General features: G+C 34.4%; 3 protein-coding genes and 1 long non-coding RNA gene across 7 annotated transcripts in view; 1 reads left to right on the plus strand and 3 right to left on the minus strand.

Moving 5' to 3' along the window:
* The window catches only part of LOC117241860 (lutropin-choriogonadotropic hormone receptor), a 35,812-nt gene extending 24,340 nt beyond the window's left edge, over nt 1-11,472 (minus strand). The window contains exon 1 of one of the 2 annotated variants that reach the window (XM_033508081.1): nt 10,586-11,472. In XM_033508081.1, coding sequence (XP_033363972.1) covers nt 10,586-10,821 — 236 coding nt within the window. In that variant the 5' untranslated portion in view covers nt 10,822-11,472. The remainder of the gene's footprint in view (nt 1-10,585) is intronic. The other variant, XM_033508080.1, reaches the window with a different exon arrangement.
* Nucleotides 7,657-9,521, minus strand: LOC117241874. The gene is made up of 2 exons (XR_004495134.1): nt 8,099-9,521; nt 7,657-8,038 (listed from the first exon to the last, which is right to left on the minus strand). It is a non-coding gene; the product is annotated as an uncharacterized LOC117241874 (long non-coding RNA).
* A 703-nt stretch (nt 11,473-12,175) lies between the features above and the next one.
* LOC117241861 (DNA topoisomerase 3-beta-1) lies at nt 12,176-15,968 on the minus strand. 2 transcript variants are annotated; one of them, XM_033508087.1, is made up of 14 exons: nt 15,878-15,968; nt 15,594-15,736; nt 15,315-15,509; nt 15,073-15,240; nt 14,871-14,999; nt 14,651-14,769; nt 14,366-14,566; nt 14,092-14,296; nt 13,828-14,010; nt 13,543-13,752; nt 13,257-13,474; nt 12,949-13,173; nt 12,590-12,851; nt 12,176-12,492 (listed from the first exon to the last, which is right to left on the minus strand). In XM_033508087.1, exons 1-14 carry the CDS (start codon nt 15,966-15,968, stop codon nt 12,286-12,288), a joined length of 2,556 nt encoding a protein of 851 aa, XP_033363978.1. In that variant the 3' UTR covers nt 12,176-12,285. The 2 variants fall into 2 exon arrangements, with proteins under 2 accessions (XP_033363978.1, XP_033363979.1); XM_033508088.1 differs by lacking the exon at nt 15,878-15,968 and having other exon boundaries at nt 12,286-12,492; nt 15,315-15,505; nt 15,594-15,732.
* Nucleotides 15,969-16,737: 769 nt separating this feature from the next.
* On the plus strand, nt 16,738-19,132 carry LOC117241871 (charged multivesicular body protein 2a). 2 transcript variants are annotated; one of them, XM_033508110.1, is made up of 5 exons: nt 16,738-17,071; nt 17,285-17,486; nt 17,552-17,727; nt 17,814-17,948; nt 18,046-19,132. In XM_033508110.1, the coding sequence occupies exons 2-5, from the start codon at nt 17,319-17,321 to the stop codon at nt 18,248-18,250; spliced, it is 684 nt and encodes a 227-aa protein (XP_033364001.1). In that variant the 5' UTR covers nt 16,738-17,071; nt 17,285-17,318; the 3' UTR covers nt 18,251-19,132. The 2 variants fall into 2 exon arrangements, with proteins under 2 accessions (XP_033364001.1, XP_033364000.1); XM_033508109.1 differs by having other exon boundaries at nt 17,288-17,486.
* Nucleotides 19,133-24,140: the final 5,008 nt, after the last annotated feature.

Here is a 24,140-nt window from a genome sequence, read left to right on the forward strand (position 1 = left end):
TTTTTCCCATCGTTTCCACGGCTAACGTTGCGCTCTCTGCGAATATACATTTAATCGATTACCACGAAGCTAACGGTAACGCGACTTTGGAACAGGACGATTCCTACTAATACGAGATGCACGTACGCCTGTTCGATTTACATATTTTCGTATTTCGCTTACACAAGTACAGAGCGAGCTAATAATAATGTGAAAAATCCACGCGACGTTCCACTGCGAGCCGAAGCACATTCTCGCGTAAAATAGTTAAAAAATGGTAATTTCGTATTTCAGGACCACTGCCCTGTAAAGAACAGAGAATCTGACTTATCGCGTCTCTCCTCCGCGGTCTTCGCTTTTCGCTAAACTTCTCCTAATTCTACGACGCTACGATCTTCATCTATCAACGTCGAATGTGGCGATTATTCGCAATTAACGAAAAGTCAGCAGAAATGTACCTTCATCGTGGACGATCGTCGAACGACGAATTGTTTCCTACAAACTCGATGAATATTCAACGACGAAAGAATTGAGAAACTACCCCGGATTATCCGTGGGATTGCGTGTTGTCGCAAACGAACACGTTCGGCCAATTAACGAACCCTCGCAGCTTCCTATCGAGGAAACGGGTCTCCGTCTTCAGGTCCAATTTTAGGCGAACGAGCTGTTGACCCGAAACGTTGCACGAGATTCGTTTCCGCGTCGTGAATCGACGCGAACTCCACGACCTGGAGCAGCCACTTGAGCGTGAAAGTCGTTGGCGAATAAAAAGTTGTCGCCGGCGTGAAAATACATGTGCAACGCGAGAATCCTAACGACCAACTAACCGGAAACGGCGAGTACCATTTTTCCTCCTTTCGTTCTTCCATTTTTTCCGTATTCCTTTAACGTTTTCCTTTAACGTTCGCTCACGTTCTTAATATCAGCTCGACCATCAACTGAATATCGTTGTTCCTATTGTCGTAACTCGATAAATATTACGCGTGAGATTTTCCAAAGTTACAAGTTGCTGGATGTGCAGAGCGAATTTTGGAGATTGATCGACTGATAGAGAACCGTGTTCTTCGTTCGTTTCTACTAGGGAACCTCGTATCTGCTTGTACAAGTCCTTTAATCCGAGTATTTTATTGTCCGGATACCTAGATAGCTGTTGCAAGAGAAATGCTCAATGTTACGGTACGAGAGTTAGTATGGTTGATCAAACAATTTTGGTTACCCGTGATAGTCTTTACGAACGATTACAATTTTTCAAAACGATTACGGATAATCGTTATCGACGAGGGAAATTTGATTTTAGTTACCGTACTGTAACCGATATAAACGAATTTTGTGTTTTTTCGTTGCCGGTAACCGTTATCGGTGATAGACATTTTTCCTGCATATTGTCGATTGTTGTTAACGTTACTTAGAATTAGTATATATACTTATTTACGATATAAAAAGAATTAACTATGAAACTTGTATATGTTATCGAGCAGATGCTATGAAAATGTATGAAAAGAGGAATTTTTTTTTTTTTTTATTTATTTGTTGAAATTACAATCAATTCTCGCGTTGAGAATTTTCAGTAATTTTTCTGGCGTGGCGCAGTGACATGGCTGTTTATTTACAATAAGTTAATACTTATTATAGATAGGTATAATTTATAAGTGAAAAATATTGTCGTATAGTGTTCGTAGTAAAAATATTGTACTAAACTATATTTTTGATTTTATCCTTTTTTTTTATATCTTCATGGCGATTTTTTGCTCAATAAAATATACAAGTTTTCCTGTGTTGTCGACGAATATCAATTATCAGTACCGTTAACGACGATCGAACGTAGTCAGAAAAAAATGTTTGTCGTCTATATTGGTCAGCGGTAACCAGAGACAAATTCTTCGCCATCGATAATGGTTATCGGTAACGAAAACAAAATTCGGGCCATCGATAATGGTCACCGGGAAGCAGAAAAAATCCCGGTCATTTATATCGATTACTGGCAACCGAAATGAAATTCCTGTCGTCGATAACGTTTATTGGTAGCCAAAAAACATTTTAATCCTTCATAATGGTTATCCGCAATCGGAACAATCGAAAATTACTATTTTTTGGAAAGTTTCTTTCGGATTCATCGATAACTGGTTTCCATTTAAATGAGACTGAATTTCCGCTCAATCACTCGCTCAAAAAGTATTTAAAGCAACTGTTACTTCGGATCTCAGTCGTTGACAAGTAAGAGCGCATTTATTTCCCAAAACAACTGCAAAGCAACAATAAATATAAATAAATAAAAATATATACAGAGTGGTTGGTAACTGGTGGTAGCCGAAAGAAGTCGAAAATATGGAATAAAAATTAAAAAATTAAAAAAATAACGTCAATCGAGACAACGATCCACAGTGAGATCCGTTACAACGAGACGCGATGAAGTGCACGCGTACCGACCGAAAATTCAAAGTCGATTTTCTCGAGAACAAAGCCTCGAAGGAAAAATTTTTATTCTATATTTTCCACTTCTTTTTTCGCGTAGAATCACCCCCTTTCCGCTCGTACCACCAGTTACCAACCACCCTGTATAACGTACATACACGATGTTTCAGAATACGTAATCAGCAAGAAGAAGGTAAGTACGTGTTGGTGTCAATACCACCTAATGACAAAATCCGCAATCGCTTAGTTGCCAATCCAATAATTCGAACGAAAGGAAGAGAACGAAGAGCGCAGTTTTAACTTTAAACAAACAATGTGAAATTTTACACAAACACAAGAATCCCTAGCGACTTGGTGGAAGCGTATGCTTCATCTATCGCGCGTTACACAGATCAGCGAACTTCGACAAGCATCGTAACTATGAGAATTGTATTCAGCAGCTAATAAGCGCCAAGCGAAGGACGGATAACGCTCGACAAGTTTGCCAAACAGATATCGCATAGTTTAGAAAAGTTCGCAAGAAACGCGCAAACATGAGAATGGTTTGCGATGAACCGACGATGAAGATTTCTCATCCTCTGTGCAACGTTCTCAGCCGATTTTCCTTACGAGAAATTGCAATTGCCGGAGCGATCGTGGCAAGCGTATTTGCGCTGTTCTAATAAGAAAAATAAATAACGAAACGCGTAACAGTTGCATTACGAACGAGACGATCCGCACAAATGTCTCTCCGCTTTCGTAACTCGTCCGAGCTTCTTATTTACCTTCCATTAGTTGACCAAAGAAAAAAAAAGAAAAAAGGAAGAGAGAAAGAAGAACGGAAGCGGAAAGAGAAAGAGAAAGAGGAAGAGGAAAAGTGAAAAGAAGGAAGAGGAGCGCGTTATAATTAGAACGAACAGCTCTACTAAATGGAAGTAATTAACGGAGCAAAAGATTCACGTCCGTTCGACGAAAGGATGAATGAAACGGCATTGCCTTCGACGCTGTGCTTTTCGAACCTGCTTCTCATTTTCTATAAATAATTCTCATCGATGTAAAAGCGTGCACTGCGGCGGCGTATACCGAGCGCGCTCTCTCTCTCTCTTTCTCTCTTTTAAAAACGGCGCTGATTTATTTTTCGTGCAGCGCGAACGAGATTAATCGGCGCCTAACTGCACGCCGAGATATCGGTCGTTGAAAGAGCCGATGTAGAACCGTCTTTACGTAATAAATGGAGCAACTGTTGATCGCGGAACGATTGCCAGCCAGGGGGTTTTTCCCTCGTTGGAAATTTATGTAACACTTTTCTCTCTCTCTCTCTTTTTTTTTTTGCGAGTTTTTCTTGATCTTCACAGTTACCAGTTATTCCGGTGACAAATTGCGAAATCGATTATTCGAAGATTTAAGAGAAACGTTTGGCTGGTCGGTGCTTACACAGTGGAGATTTTGCATTTGGAGTTTCCACGGGGACGAAGGATGGGGAAAGATACCGTGGACAGTGAAATTTTATTGGATCCAGCGACGAGTTTGTTCGACTCTGTTCGGTGTACGGAAGAGCGTAAAAGTCGCTTAAGGACTGGATTCTAAAGGTTCGTAGTTGAAGGACACAGATTCAGAGAAATGGCACGAAGAAACGACGATCGACGTTGATCAGGTCGATTTTATGTGAAAGTAAAGGCTACGCTCTTAACGTGCACTTTGAGGAATTTCTGCTCTATCAACTTCTAACTCCTCTGATTATCCATGGAAGTTTCACAAAAGATGGTTCGATTGACAGATTTCTTAAAGAACGCGTAAATTAGAGAACTTTAAAGAACTTTACGAATTAATTAGAACTTTGCCAGCAACTGGAACGTAGTGCCAAAGACTGGCATAAGAACAAGGAATTATTAACAAGGGAACGTATACTCGCGCACAGTGCTATAGCGTACAAACGTACAGACGCCTTGGCTGATAAATTTTAGGATAACGAAACGAAATAAACTAGAGGATACGAAGTTAATGCAACGATTCTTAACTGGTAATCCGCAGACGCCAGTGGAGCCACAAAGTCCTCGCAAGCGAAATACTGTCGTATTATTCGAGTAAAGGATACTTAGTACACGTGTTTGTTTATTTGTATATATTATAATATAAATTTTTCCTCTTCAAAATGCAAGCTTCTTAAGCTTCGAGTGCATGCAGTCTTTTTTATATTTTTTACTGTTTAAAAAAATGCCTGAAAATACGTTGAATTCGTCGTTAGATGATATCGCTATGGAGCAATTTTTAACACTACGCGTTACTTGATTTTTTAAGATTTTTTAACATTTAGACGAAACGAGATTTAAAGAAGAATACGAGGAAAATGAAAAAATTCTGAATATTATTGATCACGATACATCTGGCCATAATACAAAAATACGATGCACGGTTAAAAGACGTGATCTTTGTATTTTCTTTATGACAACTGCAGCTATAGAATCGCTATATCAGAGCTAGATACAGAAATAGGTATGGCATTGTTTCTCCGTCGATTTACCGACTGCTGACAATCAATAATTGGCGATAATTTCCAGCTCCGGTTTCCTGGGTAGAGCGCGAATTAATCTCGACGACCTGCGTCGATTAATCAACTGCGATTCCACAGACGAAGGAAGATAAATTGCTTCGCTTTTCAAGTGGCCTCTTCTCCGTGCTATCGCCTTCTATTCCTCTGGCCTTTTCCTGCAACCGACTTCCTTGGTGAAAAGAAAAAAAGGGGGCGGGGGAAGGAAAAGAAGAATATCGCGAAATTGAAAGAAGATCAAATCATTGTGAAGAAAGTTACGGTCGTGGTAAGAAGATCGCGGTGGAAGAAAAAATCACGGCGAAAGGAAGGAACCTTCGAAAACTTTTTAGAGAAGGAAAGTCGTTTCGTTAAAACGACAAAGAAAGAAAATAGGAAAGGAAAGGAGCCGAAAGACGATGGCAAGAAGGTTGCTTAGAAATTTTATTTTAGAAAATTCCTCGTCGCTGTTCGTGAAAAGAGGAGACGCGATAAAAAGTCGTGGAGGAAAAAAGTGACTTTAGACACTCGTTTCGCCCGCGGGAAAAACTCCTAATGAACTAATCCTGTCTCTCCGGTAACGCTGTGCCTGGAGAAAACTTCTTTCGCTTTTTACCTTTGTAGAGAAAACTTTTATAAAAACGGTCTTAAACAAAACCAAAGAGAGAAAGAGAGAGATTCGCCGAGACTCTGTCTAAAACGAAGATCTCATCGTGGAAAGTCGCATGGGAAATTCTACTCCGCTAGAGAAAAAACGAAAGTTGAAAACAGATATAATGGTACACTATGTTCCGCGAGAAGAACTTCGAGGAAACAGGAATATACATCTCGAAGAAAGCGAAGAATAGGAAAATATTCTTCAGGACTCTATCTTGAATCTATCGAATTTCTAAATCGACAGCGGATTTTTATGCAAATTCACGTTTTTGAGAATATAATTAAACAGATAGAAACTCGGTAGAAAATTGTTTCATCGATCAACTAATACAGAAAGCGTCGTACTTCCGGCATCTCATATATTTCCTCACGCTGTGTAGATTTTCTAAAGTGACGCACTATCAAATTTCCCATAAATGTATGAAAATCTGTTAATCATGGTCCATCAATAGACATTCGAACCTAAGATACACGACGTTTAGTACAAATAAGAAAATAAATGTTAGAACCCTGTACAACGATACTATACGGTGATGCTATGTAATATAATAGCGGGGGTTAACATTAGATCGTCCGAAAAGTTTCTTTCGTTGTGTAACACACGTAATTTTCGAAAATTTTGGGCAAACGCGGACAGATAGACGAGAGAACAAATCGTAGACGAACGTACACCGTTTGGTTCTCGGAAAAATTCGCATTTGGAGAAGAATGCGAATTTCGCAGTCCCTTTTTTAATTTGGCCACGACTTCCTCCTTGAAGAGCACACAAACGAAAATGTTGATCGAACGAACGTGGACGAACCGTAGAATATCCCTTAGTTTCTGCAAGAATTGGCACTCGGTGAATGCCGAGTTCGGTTGCTTCGACTCCTCATTTCCTCGATTCCTCGCCGTTTCCTTGATCCTAAACCACGATCTATAAAATATCGACTGTCTTCGAGTCGAGAAGGATCAACGTCTAGCTATGTAGGTCGGCGATCATCAGCCGTACTTGTACGGATTATACTTCATACCTTTTGCCTTTAGAAGATGCTATCCCGCGCCTTTGATGCCACGTTCCTGTATTCTTGGAAGCGTTCGTCATTGTACCGTGCGATTTCATTTTTATGGCTCTCCACCGGGACGACGTTTTTAATGCTCCACGCTGCTGCTTTTCCTCCTCTCCTCTCTTTCCCTTTTCTCTCTCTCTCTCTCGTTTATATTTCTCCTTCGTTTTATCTTACCTCCTAAAGACAGACTTTTATGGCTAGAGCACTCGTTGCCTCGATGCATTATGACGACAAGTATACGATGCACGGTGTATTCAGCTATATAATTAGGTTGAATTTATACCTTTACTAAAGTTTTACTAACTTTTTTTCACAAGATCATCAAACGTCGTTATGTCACATCTACGGTGACTCGCCAAGGTATTGCAACATTTAGCCAAAGAAAATCTTGATGTACATATTGTATAAAACGCTTTGAGATTTCACCGATCCTATAACGAGGCACGAAGATGCTGATTAGGTATACAATTTGAAACATTTCTCAAAATCTATATACATATATACATATATGTATATGTATGTATGTAAAATAAAGAAATAAGAAACGTGACTTATCAATGATAAGTTATCATGTTCCTGTTTCGTGGTCTACGTATAAAAGTAACGACCAGGCTGCAGATATTTGTGCAAATTCTATATTCACATCTTTACGGATATCATTGAAAAACTGTAATATGGATAAAAAATTGTTTTATCCATTAAATATATATATATATGAAGAACGCTATACGTACTAACATTTTTTACGTGTCTGTATGTTATGTATATTCTGTGCATTTGTGTATCTCCAAATTGTTCATGAACGCATGAGAATCTGCAGTCTAGTGGTAACAGTTGTCCTTTCAAGAAAACGTAAACAAACTCTCTACGTAGCTTAATATTTACGATTTAACTAAATTTAGATCATAAAATTATTAGAATATTAAAAGAGCTTTTAACAAAACGAGTATCAAAGAATCATCCTCCTGTGATAAAATATAGTAAATATAGTATAGTATATATAGTAAATATAGTATAAGATATGTTTTTGTTTAAGAACATTAAGCATCACGATGATTTAATAACGTTATAATTCATTTTCGCCGAGATTCCATAATAGATTGAAATTATTGTAGCCTTATTTGTTTGCCGTGTACCCGTCTAAGTTATTCCGCGGTCACACGCAACACGCGAGCCTAACTTCGCGTGACCGATGAGAAGCATGCACGGCATGAAGCTTTAATTTAGCTAACGCAACTGCCCGATTAAGAAACTTCCCTGAACCGCTTCACTTTCCACTTTTTCGATCGACCAATATTATCTCTGAATAACATAATCACTACAAGCCTGTTGAAAGCCCTTTCCCTCGATCGTGTTGATTGGAGACTTAACGTCATCCCGATGTTCGTTGCCGGGAATTCTTATTCTCGCAGGTTTTCATCCTGACAGTGATTTTCTGCAAAGTAGTTTACCGTACCGGGAATTTTATATTAGATTTCTGACGAAGTGCATTTACCTTGTCCTGATTTTCCTTGCATCTTTACTTCTGCACAGTTCCATTTTTATTATTTTATCCTCTACCGTATCTTAAAAGTTTGATGAAATCTCTGAATTCAACTTAATTTTATTCTATACACGATTTACCTAGAAAACAAATTACAAAACACAATATATAGGGATAGAGTAGAAGAGGTTACTTGATCGATCAATTAGAGGTTAAATGTTAAAAATTCGTTAATAATTTACAAAGAGTAGAGAAGGAAAATATAGGACAAGAATTATGCGACACTGTGAATTTTAAGTTATCCTGGTCGGCAGTAAATAATAATTTTTAGTTGTTGGATCAAAGATTTAGTAACCACATAGTAGATAAGAGTCGGTTATTTTGATGGTAACGTAATTTACGATGCACTCTATAAAATCGACATTTTAGTGCGCTATTTCCTGCACAGTTATATTTTCTTCCACTTCCGGTGGCGTTCTAGGTCAGCTTGCAGCCAGTTCCATTACAATTTTAATTTACTTATCTTTCCCAGAAATATCTTCCACGAACATTTCGATAATACTCAATAGCTACAATTAGATTCAGTCTACGAAAATACTACTTTGGTAAATGTCTCAAAGGAATCTTAAATGAACAGTTTCAATAATGGAAGTAATAATTGTAATATGAAAGTATGGAAGCAATAACGATCGAACAGACGAAACGGAAATAGACTCGCGTAGTAGTATGCAGCGTAGCAAGTCAGACGAACAGACGTTTCCGACTGTACACACGGAAAACTACGACCAACTTGTCCCGAAGAATACTTTCGGATGGAATCCAGGCCAGAAAAAAGTTCCAATTACCTCGTTGTTCGTTTTTCTCTCGCTTCCTGCGCGCAACCAAACTGCAAATGTCACTTTTTTCATTCTTTCGTTTCTGATCGCCTTGTACGAATCCCATCCGTATTCAAAGATGCGATTAATTTTCTCGATTATGCCTCGTATAGAAACGTGTCATTTCAGATTAACAGGTTAATATAAAATTATAAGAATATGTTGTATGCACAGTACAAGTAAAGTGCAGATAAATACTAGATGCGACGACAATGGCGACATCTCTATTTTAAGCGCCGAGAGTAAAAAGGAAAAATTAATAACGACACGTGACGGTTGGCAAATTGTTGTTTTGAAACTTGATACTAGCTGCACGAAAACACGTGAATAAAGGGAGTGGTTTCGAGAAGAGAGTGGAGTTGGAAAGATACGTTTTAGTTTTGACAGATAGTTTGGACATTTGAATAATTGCGCGCTTCTCGACCAGTCACGTGGTAATTGTTTCAAAGTACATTCGCATAACCTATATTTTCATTTAATTTATTTCAATTTATCGTAATTCAACTTATCGTATTAGATTACTGAAGTTTGGTGTATTTAATTTAATTTTATACCTTACATTCTCCGTGATAGATATTAATTATATAATTGCGTGAAGTTAGAAATTCTAAAATTGATGTAATACTAAATTGTTACGATTCCAAAGGACCCAATGATATCAATTAATATCAGTTTCTAAACGTGAATTTTAAATTAAAGTCCTTAAACCGCTCTTGGCAATTACTCAAAATGTTAACGCGTCAAGGTCTCAGCGCCTCATCCGATGTCAAACCTTTCAAACTCTCAAGGCAAAAGTTCGAAGGACCTCCGTGCAACCGCGCGACCACACTACTCGAAAAGCCGCGCGAACGAAAGAGACGCAACGAAAAAGGAAACAACAGCGAAACACGATCTTGGAAGCATCGTTCGAGTTCGATACGCTTCGAAATATATCGTTGTCAAAATAATGATACGCGAGAAGACATGCCGCAATAGCATATTTGCGTCGAAAACCTGGTTAAGAGCAGATTTTATACAATATTGCTTCCTTCGTAGATTTGTCTGAACAAAGGAGATTATTTATTTACAATTAGAATAACGACTTAATTCGTCCTCTTCGGTTAACAAATTAAACATATAAATGATTATAAATTATAAACTGATTTCAAAAAGAATTGTACGAATAATTGCATCATCTATTATAGTTATTTTACGGCGAAATAATAACCTAAATGTGATTTACGTAAAAAAAATTTCTTTCAACTTTTCAATGCAAATACCCGTACAGTAACTTACGAAAGTGTATAAACATTTGCCATAGTAAAACTTTCATATATGTATTACGTGTGTTATATAAATACTTTTATGACCGTTGCAAAATATATGCTTGCACTAAATATCTTATAGTTTCTATGTAGAATTTCAAATTTGTTTCAGATTTGTCCAATATAACACACGCAATATACACATAACAGTTCTCTATGATTAAGTGTTCAAATACTTTCACTAACCAGTCTCAAAGTCAAATGGCAATGCAGTCTTGATCTGAAAGTGGTTGACAAGGTACCGAATTTTAAAATTGTCCCTTCGCAAAACTCTTATATTTCTTTTATTCATATGCCATGTGTATTGTGTATATACTCACAGTTTAGTAAGATTGACTGTGGATGGAAGTACAGTGACATCGAGAGGCTCCAGGATGGACAGGAATCCAGCCCCGCGGCAGGAGAACTCCCGTCCGTCGGCAGTGACGTTGCAAGATTCCAGGAGACCGGGTCCACTAGAGGAACCTGGCTGTTCCTCGGCGGAGCAAATCCGGCAGAGGAACATCGCCAATATGACAGCAGCAGTGGTGATGCCGCGGCTGGACTGCGTGCACATGCCGGCCAGCTTCTACTAGGCTTCTCTTCCTTCCTTCTGCCGGAGTCGCCGCGCCCAGGACACGTTTCACTTCACTGCATTATATTTGTCAGACTGCATTATTACATTTATCACATTGGGACCACGATCCCCTCGACGCGCGAAAAGACGGACACAACGACACGGCATACAGAGAAGCGTAAGTACGCGCGGCGTGTTGAGGAGCTTACGTTAGTTGTGTTTAAGCTCGCGAAACGGATAACACGCGCGAACACTTGCCCCAGGACCGAATTACAAACGAATAAACCGTACAGCACGGCGTACGTTTACCGACTGACAGCGCGGGTACGTGCGTAACTGAACCAATCCGCCCTCTTGTTGGAAGCGCTTCCCCCACCATCACTGCGTTCGCCGCCTCGAGCCAATCAACTTTCTCCGTAAAATGCCGCTACCGATACTGTTCGAGTTGTAATAGACTCGCGGCAATCGGCACTTCGTGATCTCCCGTATATAGAGATCCGATCGATTTTCTTCTTTTATTTCGTCTCTTTTAAATTCAGGGTGATTGAGTAGGCGATTGAGAATGTCTCGATGGTCGGATGTTGACCTGGTGATGGCAGAATAGAAAGAGGAAGATCGTATACCGCGTGGTATTTCTTCGGAGAATATATAATTAATAGGTCGAGGATTTGTATGCATTTATATATAAAAGCGTACTCAACGCGTTAAAGATTTTATTAAATACGTAAAAAGTATTCATAAGTGGATTTAATAGATTTAAAGGAAAACAAGGAGTTACGTTGTACGTATTTCTTTCTGCCGAATATAGTAAATAATGTTCAAGGAATGAAATTTAAATTATATACAACCGAATAAAATCAAATATAAAAGGGCTAACTGCTATCAAAAGATAAGATACAATATGTGAGTATAGGCAATAGATACCATAAATTGCGAAATTTGAAAATGTTTATAGATGGAAGCATAATTTTGTTCAATGCTTGTTTAATAATCTTTACGTACTTTTTATACATTATTTTTGTATTTTCTATATAATAATTTATTTTGTTTTTGATTTTTTACTAAAGACTCATAAAAAATGTATGGTATGCCCTCTCTACGTTATACATCAAAACATGCAGCGACAGCAATCGATAATTTCAATTAGTTTCCCTCCATGGATAAATAAAATGTCTAAAAAGTTTTCAACACTCAATAACACGAATATATATATTGTTTTTCATAAGAACATAAATTTTTACTTTCGTAATATCTGTTATCCGAAACATAATACTGTTGTGTGGTAATGTAAATCATGTCGTATTTGTAAAATGCGTAAAGATTATAAAAAAAAAGTAACATAATGTATGAGTCGTTGAGGTAGTAAATAGAGTTCGATTTATTTTCGGGATATATTGAAGGTGTCAAAATGTGAATAGGGAGGGATTAGTGTCATCTATGTACTTCATTTACAAATGGAATCAATTATACAAAATACGCAGCCAATTGTGCCATCTTATCTTTCGGTGGACGGGGTTTACCCCGACTACGACCTTTAGCGTGACCACGGCCACGAGTTGTAACCGGTTTTGAGGCGACTGCACGATGCTTTTCCACAAGAGCCATGAAAGCTGGTGTGCAAAAAACGCAACCAGTCATCTCCGTAGCTTCATTGGGAAGCTTGCTTTTTTCCTATCATTTAAACAAAAGAAAAATTCATTTTAATATTCTTCGAATATAAATGTCTTTTCCAATTAGAATGTAACGTTTAAGGTTGATTATTCTTTACCTGCTTATACTCTACGGTAACTAATTGAGCCCCACAGTCGCACACCTCCGTATCAACCGTCACTTTGTGAGCATTTTCGAATAAATGAATAATAACGTCACAACGATTGCACACAAGTTTCCATTTTGGTGCAGCCGAAGGATCGAGGACGAGTATACCGGCATTACACTCTAAACAACTCGATAAACCATTAGAATTCATGCCATGTGGACAGGTCGGGTGTGTGCAAGAATTGCAACCACTCATTCCCTTTTTCATATCTCTGGAATTCATGATTCATGCAATAGTTAGTACGTATTTAAATAATACGAGATTGAATGTGTTCTCTATATCCTATTTGTTCGCAAGAATAAAATTACCTAAATGGGGGATTATTGTAACAATATGGACAAAATGTATAACTTTTTCCCCGTGCACCAGTGGACCATGAGAGCAATTCGAAATCGTCTAATGGACACTTTAATTCTTTATAAATTCGAATATTCCCATTTTGTGGGAGATTGTACGTTTCGTTACAATGTGCGCAGTGCATTCTCGACGGTTTTGTTTGTATATATTTCATGTAACGTCGACACTTTCCACATCTGAATATAAGAAAGTATTGTCAATAAAAGAAAAAAATAAATATTTAAGTAATCATATATATTTACTGGAATGTAAAATATACCTGGAATGAGCTTTTCCTGACGCAGAAAGAGGAGAAAATGAAACTTCAAACAACTGATCCATCGCTTCGATACTTTTTACAAAATAATGAAATTTTTGCTTGAAAATTTCAACGGTATGTTGTAACACAGCGTGAAAATCTGCTCTACCTAAAGCTATTAGATTTAATTGCTCCTCTACCGCGGATCTCATCGTAGGTAGAACTAGCTCAGGATCTATCTAATATTAATACAAACATATTACTAGAAGTAACTTATTATTCCTTATATATGTAAAAAGCTACATACTTTTTGATATCCGTGAACTAACACAATTCCTAAAGATGTCGGTACTAATTTTCTACCAGTTGTTACATTAACATAATTTCGCATACATATATTGTTTATATGTACTGGAATAGAGGCATCAGTTCCAATACCGTGTTTTTCCATAAGTGATATTAATTCAGATTCTGTCAAATAATCTGGGGGTTGTGTATAACATTCGACTAACTTCATCTACAAAAATTATAAAACACAGTTATAAATTATTTGATTAAAGTATTTGCACTCTTCATTTTCTACATTTACTACCTCTTGTATATTAACTTTTTCACCCGGTGTAAATCTGGGTAAAGTATCGTTGCTTCCAAGTGCTTGCCATGTAAGTATGTTAGTATATCCAGGATCTATTGAACTATGACCATTCGCCGTAAATACTTCCATTCCTATTTCAAATTTAACCGTGGTACTCAAATATTTACAATCGTGAGCCAGCTGCAAGATATTAAATATTTAAACTCTCTAAAGTAAATAAAAATTTATATATAAGATATACAATTAGCAATACATATTTACCGTGGCTATAAAATGTCGAGTTATATAATCATATAATCTCCATGTATCACCATCGAGATCGTTTCGAGTAGCATGTTTCATTGGAGTAATAGGAGGGTGGTCTCCAACATTGAGCCCTTTTTTCGGTCTATTAATACCCGTTGCTAATATTTTACGAACCTGATCGCCCCAATCGGGATTGTTCTGCTGTTGCTTCAATGCTGCACTAAATATAGATACTTTTGCATACATATAAGTAAAATATAAATAAATTTTGAAGTTGCTTTTGACTTACAGCAAATCGAAATTTTCTGGGTATAATGTTGTCTCAGTTCGAGGATAACTTATGTATCCTTGAGTATAAAGACGTTCTGCAATCTGCATAGCGTGATGGGGACCCATTCCTAAACCCGAACTTGCTATTCTCATTAACTCTACTGTATTTAAAGCTATAGGGCGCGATTTCGTCTTTTCTGTACTTTCTACGCTTATAACCCTATAATAATTAATTGGATAAACATTGTTACATTATTTTAATATTAACACGAAATATTCGTACATACAAATATCTAAAACTTACGTTGCTTGATCATACTCTTTCACGTGACTCAGAAACATATTTGCTATCTCCTTGTCAAAAGATCGCACGCGGCTCCAACTCAAAATAATGTCTTGACCATCGGATGATTTAACTGTAACCTTCAATACATTCAAGTTTATCTTCTTCCTCAGAGGAATTATATTCTGACATATAAGGGAAAGTTATAAGCCAAGATAAGACACTTATTTTAATACTATACCTGTAGAACCCAGTAAGGATCTGGCTTGAATGTTTGAATTTCATCATGCCTTTGCACACAAAATCCTAACGTTGGTGTTTGACAAGGACCATAGGAAATAAGAGACACATCTAAATCTCCATATTTACCCTATGAAAAAAAAAAAGAAATATTAAATTAATATATAATATGAACAGTAAAAACTGCTTTAATATCATTCTACCTGAAAAAATTTTGTCTGGAACCTTGTAAAAGCACAACCAATTCGTAGATCTATTTCTTGTCGAGCATCAACACTCTTTGCTTCATTTTCATTTGGCCTTACCAGGTTTGCCAATGCAGCTTTTATGTCCTTCTCCGTAATAGCAGAAAATCTTGCTCTCCAAATATCCTGTAACACATATAAAATTTATAAAGTTTCATTAAATTAATATGAATAATTAGATTAAAATTAAGCAAACTTACATTTGGATTTAGTCTCCTATTCATTCCTTGCTGGACTGCATGTATAACTTCAAAACAGATATTTTCACCTTCTTTGTCACAATCTAGCCATAATATTAAATAATCACAATGAGCTCCTTCCTTAGCTAAAAGGAAAGGAATTTTCAATCTAGGAACTGCTTCCTTCTTTTCAGTTGGGCATGAAAATAACTCTGCCTTAAACATAACAAGTAGTATGTTACTAATACAATAAAATAATATAATAAAATATAATGGCAAGACTAAACATTTTTTACTTACAGGATCAACCTTGTCCCAGTTATTATATTTGCCAATAAAATCTAATGTCATAACATGACCAAAGACAGAGGTCATTTTAAAATTTATATTTTCAGACCTGAATTGACCTATCCATTCGTGTATTGAACAAGATCCATTTAAACCTAAATTTTTTTTTTATTAAAATGTGCATTATGAAATACAGGTATCTATGAATCATGGTATTGTAAATTTTATCTTTTTAATTTATAATATTTATCATAAAATTATATCTATGTATTAAATTTCAAAAAAACATAACCTACCTTTTCGAGATGTACACCGACCATTACTTAAAATATTGGCTAACGAAGCTGCCAAAGATGGTTTTTCAGCCACCATTAAAGCCGTCTTCATTTTTGTAGAATATTTTATCTCTATACTTGTTTCTACAAGAAAATATTATTAACTTTAACTAAGAGATTCTGACATCATACATTTGGAGATGCTTAATATGCGACACTGTACGCATGACATGATATTCATTTCAAAATATTTTGATAATTGTTACATTATGTTTTAAATTAACTATTTTTATTTTATAACTTCGTTTCTTTTCAGTTAGAAATAAAGTTGCGGTTTCTAAACAATAATTAAGATAAAGAGTATAAGCAGACACATAATAATACTTTTTTTATAATGTAAAGTGAAGTTATCAACGCAATATGTACATGATCACTGATCAGGTATGATCTCATTTAGCTGCGCCATCCTGTATATTTTTCAACTTCATTAGTTTATGAAACAGTTTAACTCGATTAATTATAAACTTGGAATTTTATTTCTTTCACATAATTATATTGATACATTATGTTTCACGAATTAGATTAAAACTACTTAAAACAATTTTAAAACTATTAAAGTACCAAGGAAAATTCCACAATTTTTCCTAAATAAATTTTTAATTTTGCACAGTCTTTAAATACCACATATTTTATTTTTGATTAAAAAAAATTAATTTACAATTTACAGTATTATTAGTAAAATGCAAGGATAAAAATAAAAAATTTCTTTATGATAACATTAATAATTGTCAAATTAACATTCTAAAGTCAGTCTTGTAAGTTGCATGCGGTTATATTTTAATATACGTAGATTGTTTACATATATTTGTAATTCTATGGTATCGTTACGAAGCGAAGTGATGCGTAAATTCCATATAGCCATATTCATACGATATTCGTGCGATATATCATGATAACGTTATATTATCTCTTATACTTTAAGAAAAACTAAAATGTCAGAGTCAAAATGATCTGTAATACACAGTTATATGCAGTAGTTTTTGTAACAATATTTGACCTGTGACTTATTATTTTGTGACTCATTCAGTCTGTCAAATCAAACTCCTGATCTTGATATAAACTTCCTAACCTATAAAACGTCATTTTCAAACGATCAAGCATTCTATTATAATTTTCTTTATTCATATCTTCCGAGATAGTCTCTAATATAATTAGGTAATTTTTGCATTAAAAGCTGTTGTTTTATAAGATAAATATTAATATATTTTCTCTGTATGTCTATATATAATCGATTCTTTGAAAGTTAATCATCTTCTATCAATTATTTCTATAATTATGTCTTTTTTTCTCAAATATTAATTATTCTTATTTTTGCTCAAAGGTAATCATAACCTTTCATTATGATTTATGCATCAATATTAATTTTAGTAGGTGAAGTTGCAATAGTATTTCTACTGTAATCATGGAGTGGTTATTTGGGAAACGTATTACTCCTGAGGAGATGCTCAGGAAAAATCAGAGAGCTTTAAACAAAGCTATGCGAGATCTTGACAGAGAGAGAATGAGGATGGAACAACAAGAAAAAAAGATCATTGTGGATATAAAGAAACTTGCTAAAGATGGGCAAATGGTAATCTGATCTTGTTTGAATTTGTTTTGTATACTATTGGGTGATATTTATTTACTTTTTGATAGGATGCAGTGAAGATTATGGCTAAAGATCTTGTAAGAACTAGACGTTATGTGAAAAAATTTATGTTGATGAAAGCAAATATCCAAGCAGTTTCTTTAAAGATTCAAACATTGCGTTCACAAAACACAATGGCACAAGCAATGAAGGGAGTCACAAGAGCCATGCAAAATATGAACAAGTGAGTACTTGTCCTGTTCATTTAAAATTAGAATTAGAAAGAATTTTTTATTGCTTGCTATACATGAAAATTGTGTGATTGTACAGACAATTAAATCTTCCTCAAATACAAAAAATATTACAAGAGTTTGAAAAGCAGTCAGAAATAATGGATATGAAAGAGGAAATTATGAATGATGCTATTGATGACGCGATGGAAGATGAGGGTGATGAAGAGGAAAGGTATTTTTGCAATTTCTAAATAAAAATATTTGTATCTCTAAAAAGTATTCACTTTTGTTCGTTGAATATTTCAATTGTATTTATACTGTTTATACAGTGATGCCATTGTGTCGCAAGTTTTGGACGAATTGGGTCTCCAATTGACAGATCAATTGTCAGGTTTACCTCAAGCATCCGGTTCATTAAATGTATCAAATTCCAAGCAACCAGTTGCGACTGCGACAGGGAATGACGAAGGTGGAAATTTGACAGATGCGGATGCAGATCTGCAAGCTAGGCTTGAAAATTTAAGACGTGAATAAGAACACACTTCTATATAGATGACAAATGTATAAAAGATGTAAAGGAAAGAATTGGTTTTATAAGCATTAATTTTAGGATTGCTTTACGATTTTAGTTAGAGATATGAATGTTTCATCATAGCACTTGTTTTTCAATCCGTTCACTTAAATAATTGATTTATAAAAAATAAGAAGAATGTTATATTTCTATCGCTTAAAACAATTATGAATTCATGAAATATGAATGATGAAGAAACAGAGGCATATAACTTCGTTATGTATTAATCTGTATTGTTACTTTTTTTATAAAAAAAGAAAGAAAAATGAAAGGACTTTAAGATGGTATCTTGAAGTTTCTGTGCATATTTTATTTGCACAGGATAATTTTGTAAAGTGGATAACTTATACTTAAAATGCTTATCAAATATATTATGATAAGATACTTACTTATTATATTTTGATAAATGCATGTACATAGATTTACTTGGGAAATTTGTAATTTACGTACATGTACATATACGCTTTCATTTTTTTAGGAAATATTGTACACTTACCGTAAAAGTAAATAAAGGAAATATGTTAGCAGTTTTTATATGAAAAAAAACAGCATATAAATTATATGCTCGCATATTCAAAAGGAGTACAATAAATAAGTTCGTTCACTGCTTTTATCAAAACTTAATCTTTCAGTGCCTCATAATATATCTACTTTTGATAATTATGTAATAGTAAAAATTATATATTGTTCACAGGCATAATAACCGTATTAATAAAATTTATTTATAAATTGTATTAACTACAACAACGTAATCTGTATTATGTATTAACAAATTTGTTGATAGAAATGCAGTGAAACAAGATTGTGCAATGATGTATTAAATATGTGGATAACACACACACATACACGCATATATATATATATATATACATACAGTAAATCGCTTAATAATGAAAATATTAACAACAATTAAAACTATTGGTAATTATAAATAAACGAAAGACATAATTAAAATGCATTCTTTAATACCTTGCTGATATAAGTAATTAAACATTATAACTTACCTCTAAAAACTACTATTAAAAACAACCGGTCAGAGAGATTGAAAACAGTCCATTTTAAATAAATTAAAACAATTTGGCAAATTAAACTAAATTAAAGCAATTAAAATAATTTTTCTGTATTACTACTGAAAATATTTAAAAACTCACAAAACGGATTAATATTTTTCAAAATCGCCTGGAGTAGTATTCATTTCCAAAGGGTATCATAGTCAATAATTCTGTGAGAAATATGAAATATTATCTCTATTAAACAAAATGTACATACACATAATAATGCGCATTGGATAATGATTTTAATATCTTGATCGTGAAATACAGGTATAAAATAGTAGTCTGGTCTGGTTTCGAACATGGCCTAGCTAGACGTTCAAAATGAATACGAACGTTTAATTAATTGATCGAAGTGCACTGAATCGATAATTCGGTATCGTTATAGAAAGTTTCAATAAACGTATTTATGCAACGTGTAACTGGACCGCATGTACTTACGGTGTTATTGAGAGACAAAAGAAAAAAGAGAAAAGAAAGGAAAACACTATTTTATACGATATTACTAAAGCGGAAGAACAAGGACATTTCGTGGGCACGCGAATTTTTCGAGTTACATGCAGCTTTCCCAATTATTAATCATTTTGAAAATTAAAACAGTTACAATAAACTGTTTTATTCGTGTTATTAAAACTAGCTTATTATTCGTGTTATTAAAACTGTTAATTTATCGTTTTTCTCTTTCTCTGATTCAATGATTAAATTCGATGCAATTAATTAAATTCGCGCGCCCTTTTATACTTCCTACATTCTCCAAATGGTAAACCCTATAGAAATACGATGTAGTTTACAAAATTGTGATGGAACCTTCTGTCAATCACATGTATATATATTGTCAATATCTTTTTAAACATCTCAGAGGTACCGCCCAAACATAACGTACCCCAAGCTAGAATCGTAATTACCGAAGAAATGTCTTGTAACGTTCCCCGTTATGTTCACTTAGAATTAAACGCTTTCAAAAATTCGCACCCATCGTTAACACTTCGATAGTCACACGAAGTATTGTAATTAGATAATAGGTGTTTAATAATAAGATGACAGTAAGTATTAAATAAAATAAAACATTTGCAAGTTCGTAATATCGGGGATGGATCTGTTTCGCTTATATATAGTTGAATGTCTTACATGAGCTTAAAATGTTTGTTGGTTAAACATCAGTAACTTTTGGCGGAAAAACTATTTTCCACAAGCAACATTACATTGAATCATGCGAGAGGATGTAATCGAGAAATCATTTTAAGTTCATTGCCATTATATTCATCGACGTCCGTTGAAAAATTCACGTAGTGAGGTTATTACCCTGATATTCGTGCAGATAAACGGAAATGATCGAGAGGAAACAAAACAGGAATTTTAATTCGCTTTGAGTACATCTACTACTAACTGTGGTTCTTTCATGGTACGCAATTACGGATCTGTCGTAAATAACATCATTTCTATAGTTATCATTTTCATCGAGTACAATTTTATAATGCGTATTAATCAGAATCGATCTGAGAAGCTTCAAATGGAACAAGGATACAAGAAACAAACTGCTCTTTGTCTTAAAAGTACGATTTAAGTATGGTATATCTTGCACTGATCTTATAATCGAAAATAAAACAAAGGAAGTAAAAAAGAAACGAACAAATTGAAAAGAAAATCGTATCAATAGAAAATACGTATTTGTTCCTTGTTTCCAGGATACCAAAGGAAAGTTTTCAGACTGATTCGTAGTATTTACTGGAATAATGCGCCAGATGCTATAATGTAATAGAAAGTTGTATGCAACACTGAACCTCATGTTATTATCGCAATAATAATTATACACTTCTCGTTGGATGGAAGGGGAATAAATATGCGCGAAGAACAATTCATTTTTTCCTTTTAAATATTCACTATATAAGTGTGGGATTATTAGACCTTATATACGGTGTGTAATCTGTGCATTATGTATGTTTTTCTCCTTTGTACGCAATGTTCTTTTTGTGTACGCACTGGTATGCGTGTATGTATATCATATACATGCACGTAACATATATACAGATTTAAGCTATGTCAAACACAGCCTTCTCTAGATGCAGCATTATAATCTGACAGTTTTCTTCGTATTCTTTTTTGTTCGTTCTTTAATCTGCGCTGGAATTACAAATAGAAAACCTAAAATCATTTCTTATCTACTGGTAGACATGTGCGAATATATCGATATTTTTGATTCGATCGAACCGAAGAAATTTCCGTTACGGAAATTGATCGCTCGAGCATAATAACGTAATAATAATATTGAGGAAGACTATACGCACATATGAAAATATTAACTAAAGATCGTGGTAAATACGAATATTTTGTATATAGAATTCTCTTTCGATAAGTTAGAAACAATAATTCGCACATGTTCAATCTATAATAGCTATTACTATTAAATTACGAATGTTTATACATTTATGGAAAATTTAAAGTTGCAAAAATATATAAAACATTCAAAATAAAATACTTGCCATAATATTTAATGGATGAAAAAGAAACTTCACTTTTCTTTAGAATTTGCATATCCGCATTTCAATTATTGATTTAACTGTCCCTTTTTACAACCTTACTTCATGTACTTGACCATTCGCTTTCGAGATCTATTTTTGCATATCATTTCTATATGGATCGTACATTATGTTGGTTAAACTTAGAAATAAAATATTACAACTATATTATGGAAAAGAAGAACAAAAAAGAACGCGTCATATAACTGCTGGAAATGAACGTGAACGTTCGTAACATAGGTGAGCAACAATTAGGCTTTCGATTAAAATCGCGAATTACGTAGAATTCCGATTTTATCGATTGTGCTTCACTAGTTATGATCCGTGATGGCGCTAGTGTCACCAAATGTCGCATCTTTCAAAACAATATCTTTGTACGCTTCTTTTTTTCATTTAAGTATTGAGAATCGTAACATTAACTGTGACAATAAAATTCAGTTTTAATATAGTTAATAAAAGGCAATTTACAATTATACAAACTTTATACAAGGAACAATCAAAGTGAACCTATCGATGAAATGGTTTCCTAACAAAGAGAAGAATATATTTAATAAAAGAATGACTGAGCATTGTTTAACATTTAAAGACAGTACCTTTCACGATAACATTCACAAAATTGTAAGAAGATTGCCGATATATATATGTATACACGTATTTATGTATATATGTATTGGTTTTGTATTTTCAGTAAGATATTTACAAAAAAAAGTGTAGCAAAGTATGCTCGTCATAACATGTGAAATATAATATCACTGGATCCGTAAAACTTTACTTTTTTTTAAAGAATTATTTAATCCTTTTCGTACGTGCGCGATCATATATACCACTATATGATATCTACGGTTTTTAACGTTTTTGTAAATTGGTTTGACGTTAAGTCAACAACTTCACGAACTACGTGTATGTATATGTATATTTTTTCTTTCTTCTCTTCTTTTTTTTTTTGTTCCTTTTAGCTATAAGGTTTTCGCAGTCAGTACTGTTTTTGTTAAATATATGCATATATGGAATATACAGTCCGGTCGTATCGTAGGGTCGAGATATTTTAACCCGTTTATTTGTTCCTTACTAATTGTTCCGTAATGTAACGCATCTATGGATGAACTTTCGCGACACTTTTCCCTAAAAGTCGCGAAAAATCTTTTGGTTTCTAGAAGTCGTGTCCCGTCGTGAATATCCTTGAAAAAGCAAGGAATCATGAAGGTTAGATTTCGCTAATTTTCCTAAATAAAGGGTCAACTGTTGTTCTGCTATCTCGTGGTATATTCTTTTTCGAATGGTCCGATAGTTATTGCGGTATTACAAATGCACAGAATTCCGAGATGTTTCTCGCTTCCCATTTTTTTTTTACCCTTTTGAATCTAGTGAATTCGAAGTCGTCGGAGAGTCTTCTATTTGTTGAACATACAATACTTTGTACTCCGATTTACGATGCCAATAACAAACGTATTCTATATTTTGAACTTTGGTCCTGTTTTATACAATTTTTTTACATCTTCTGTCGATAAAGTAGATTTCACCTTAGCGAAATTCGATTTCAATCTCGATGAGTAACTACGTATGTATTTTGTGTAACTTTCTAATAATTAGCATCTCATTCACGATAAATTCTCGTAATTTTATCGAAATTCTTAGACTTTCTTGATATCAAATTGTAGTGAACCGGAACCATCTGTTGTACGTGTTTTTCCTTTAATTTCACTTTCGAATATATTCATCCAATTTGTTCTCATTTGTTTACAATTGAAACTTACAAACCGTATCTTTTCTGTATAGTCTGTTACTTTAAAGAGTAAACATTCTGCTTGAAGTAATTGGAGCAATCCTATCCACAAAAAGATCTTGAACTAGCTTCTATGTACAGGGTGTCTCACTTTTACCATGCGTTTTAAATATTTACATTTTGTAATATTTAAGATATTAAATATCACGATGATCGATATATGCATATTTTAAATGTTTGAAACAACTAATTAATTCACTGTAATACCATTAATATCATATGTAATAGCATTCCTGAAAATAATTTACATAAATTATATAATTTTATATAAATTCAAAAATGAAGGTATTAATTTGTTCCCGAGAACAGTCTTAAACAGAGTTAGGCTTCTCTAATGTGTCAAAAATAAGTAAATGTCGACGACGAAATTATAATACCGTTCCCATAATAGTCGCAGATTTTCACTAAACGTCCAATAGCTTTCTAAGCATCAAAGTGGATGACTCTCCAATAACTTTAAGCAGCGTATCTTCCTGTTTCGTCAGCTGAATTTCCTCGTGGT

The sequence above is a fragment of the Bombus vosnesenskii genome, unplaced genomic scaffold (genome assembly GCF_011952255.1).
Source record: "Bombus vosnesenskii isolate JDL3184/JDL3185 unplaced genomic scaffold, Bvos_JDL3184-5_v1.1 scf7180000016261, whole genome shotgun sequence".
Lineage (NCBI taxonomy): Eukaryota > Metazoa > Arthropoda > Insecta > Hymenoptera > Apidae > Bombus > Bombus vosnesenskii.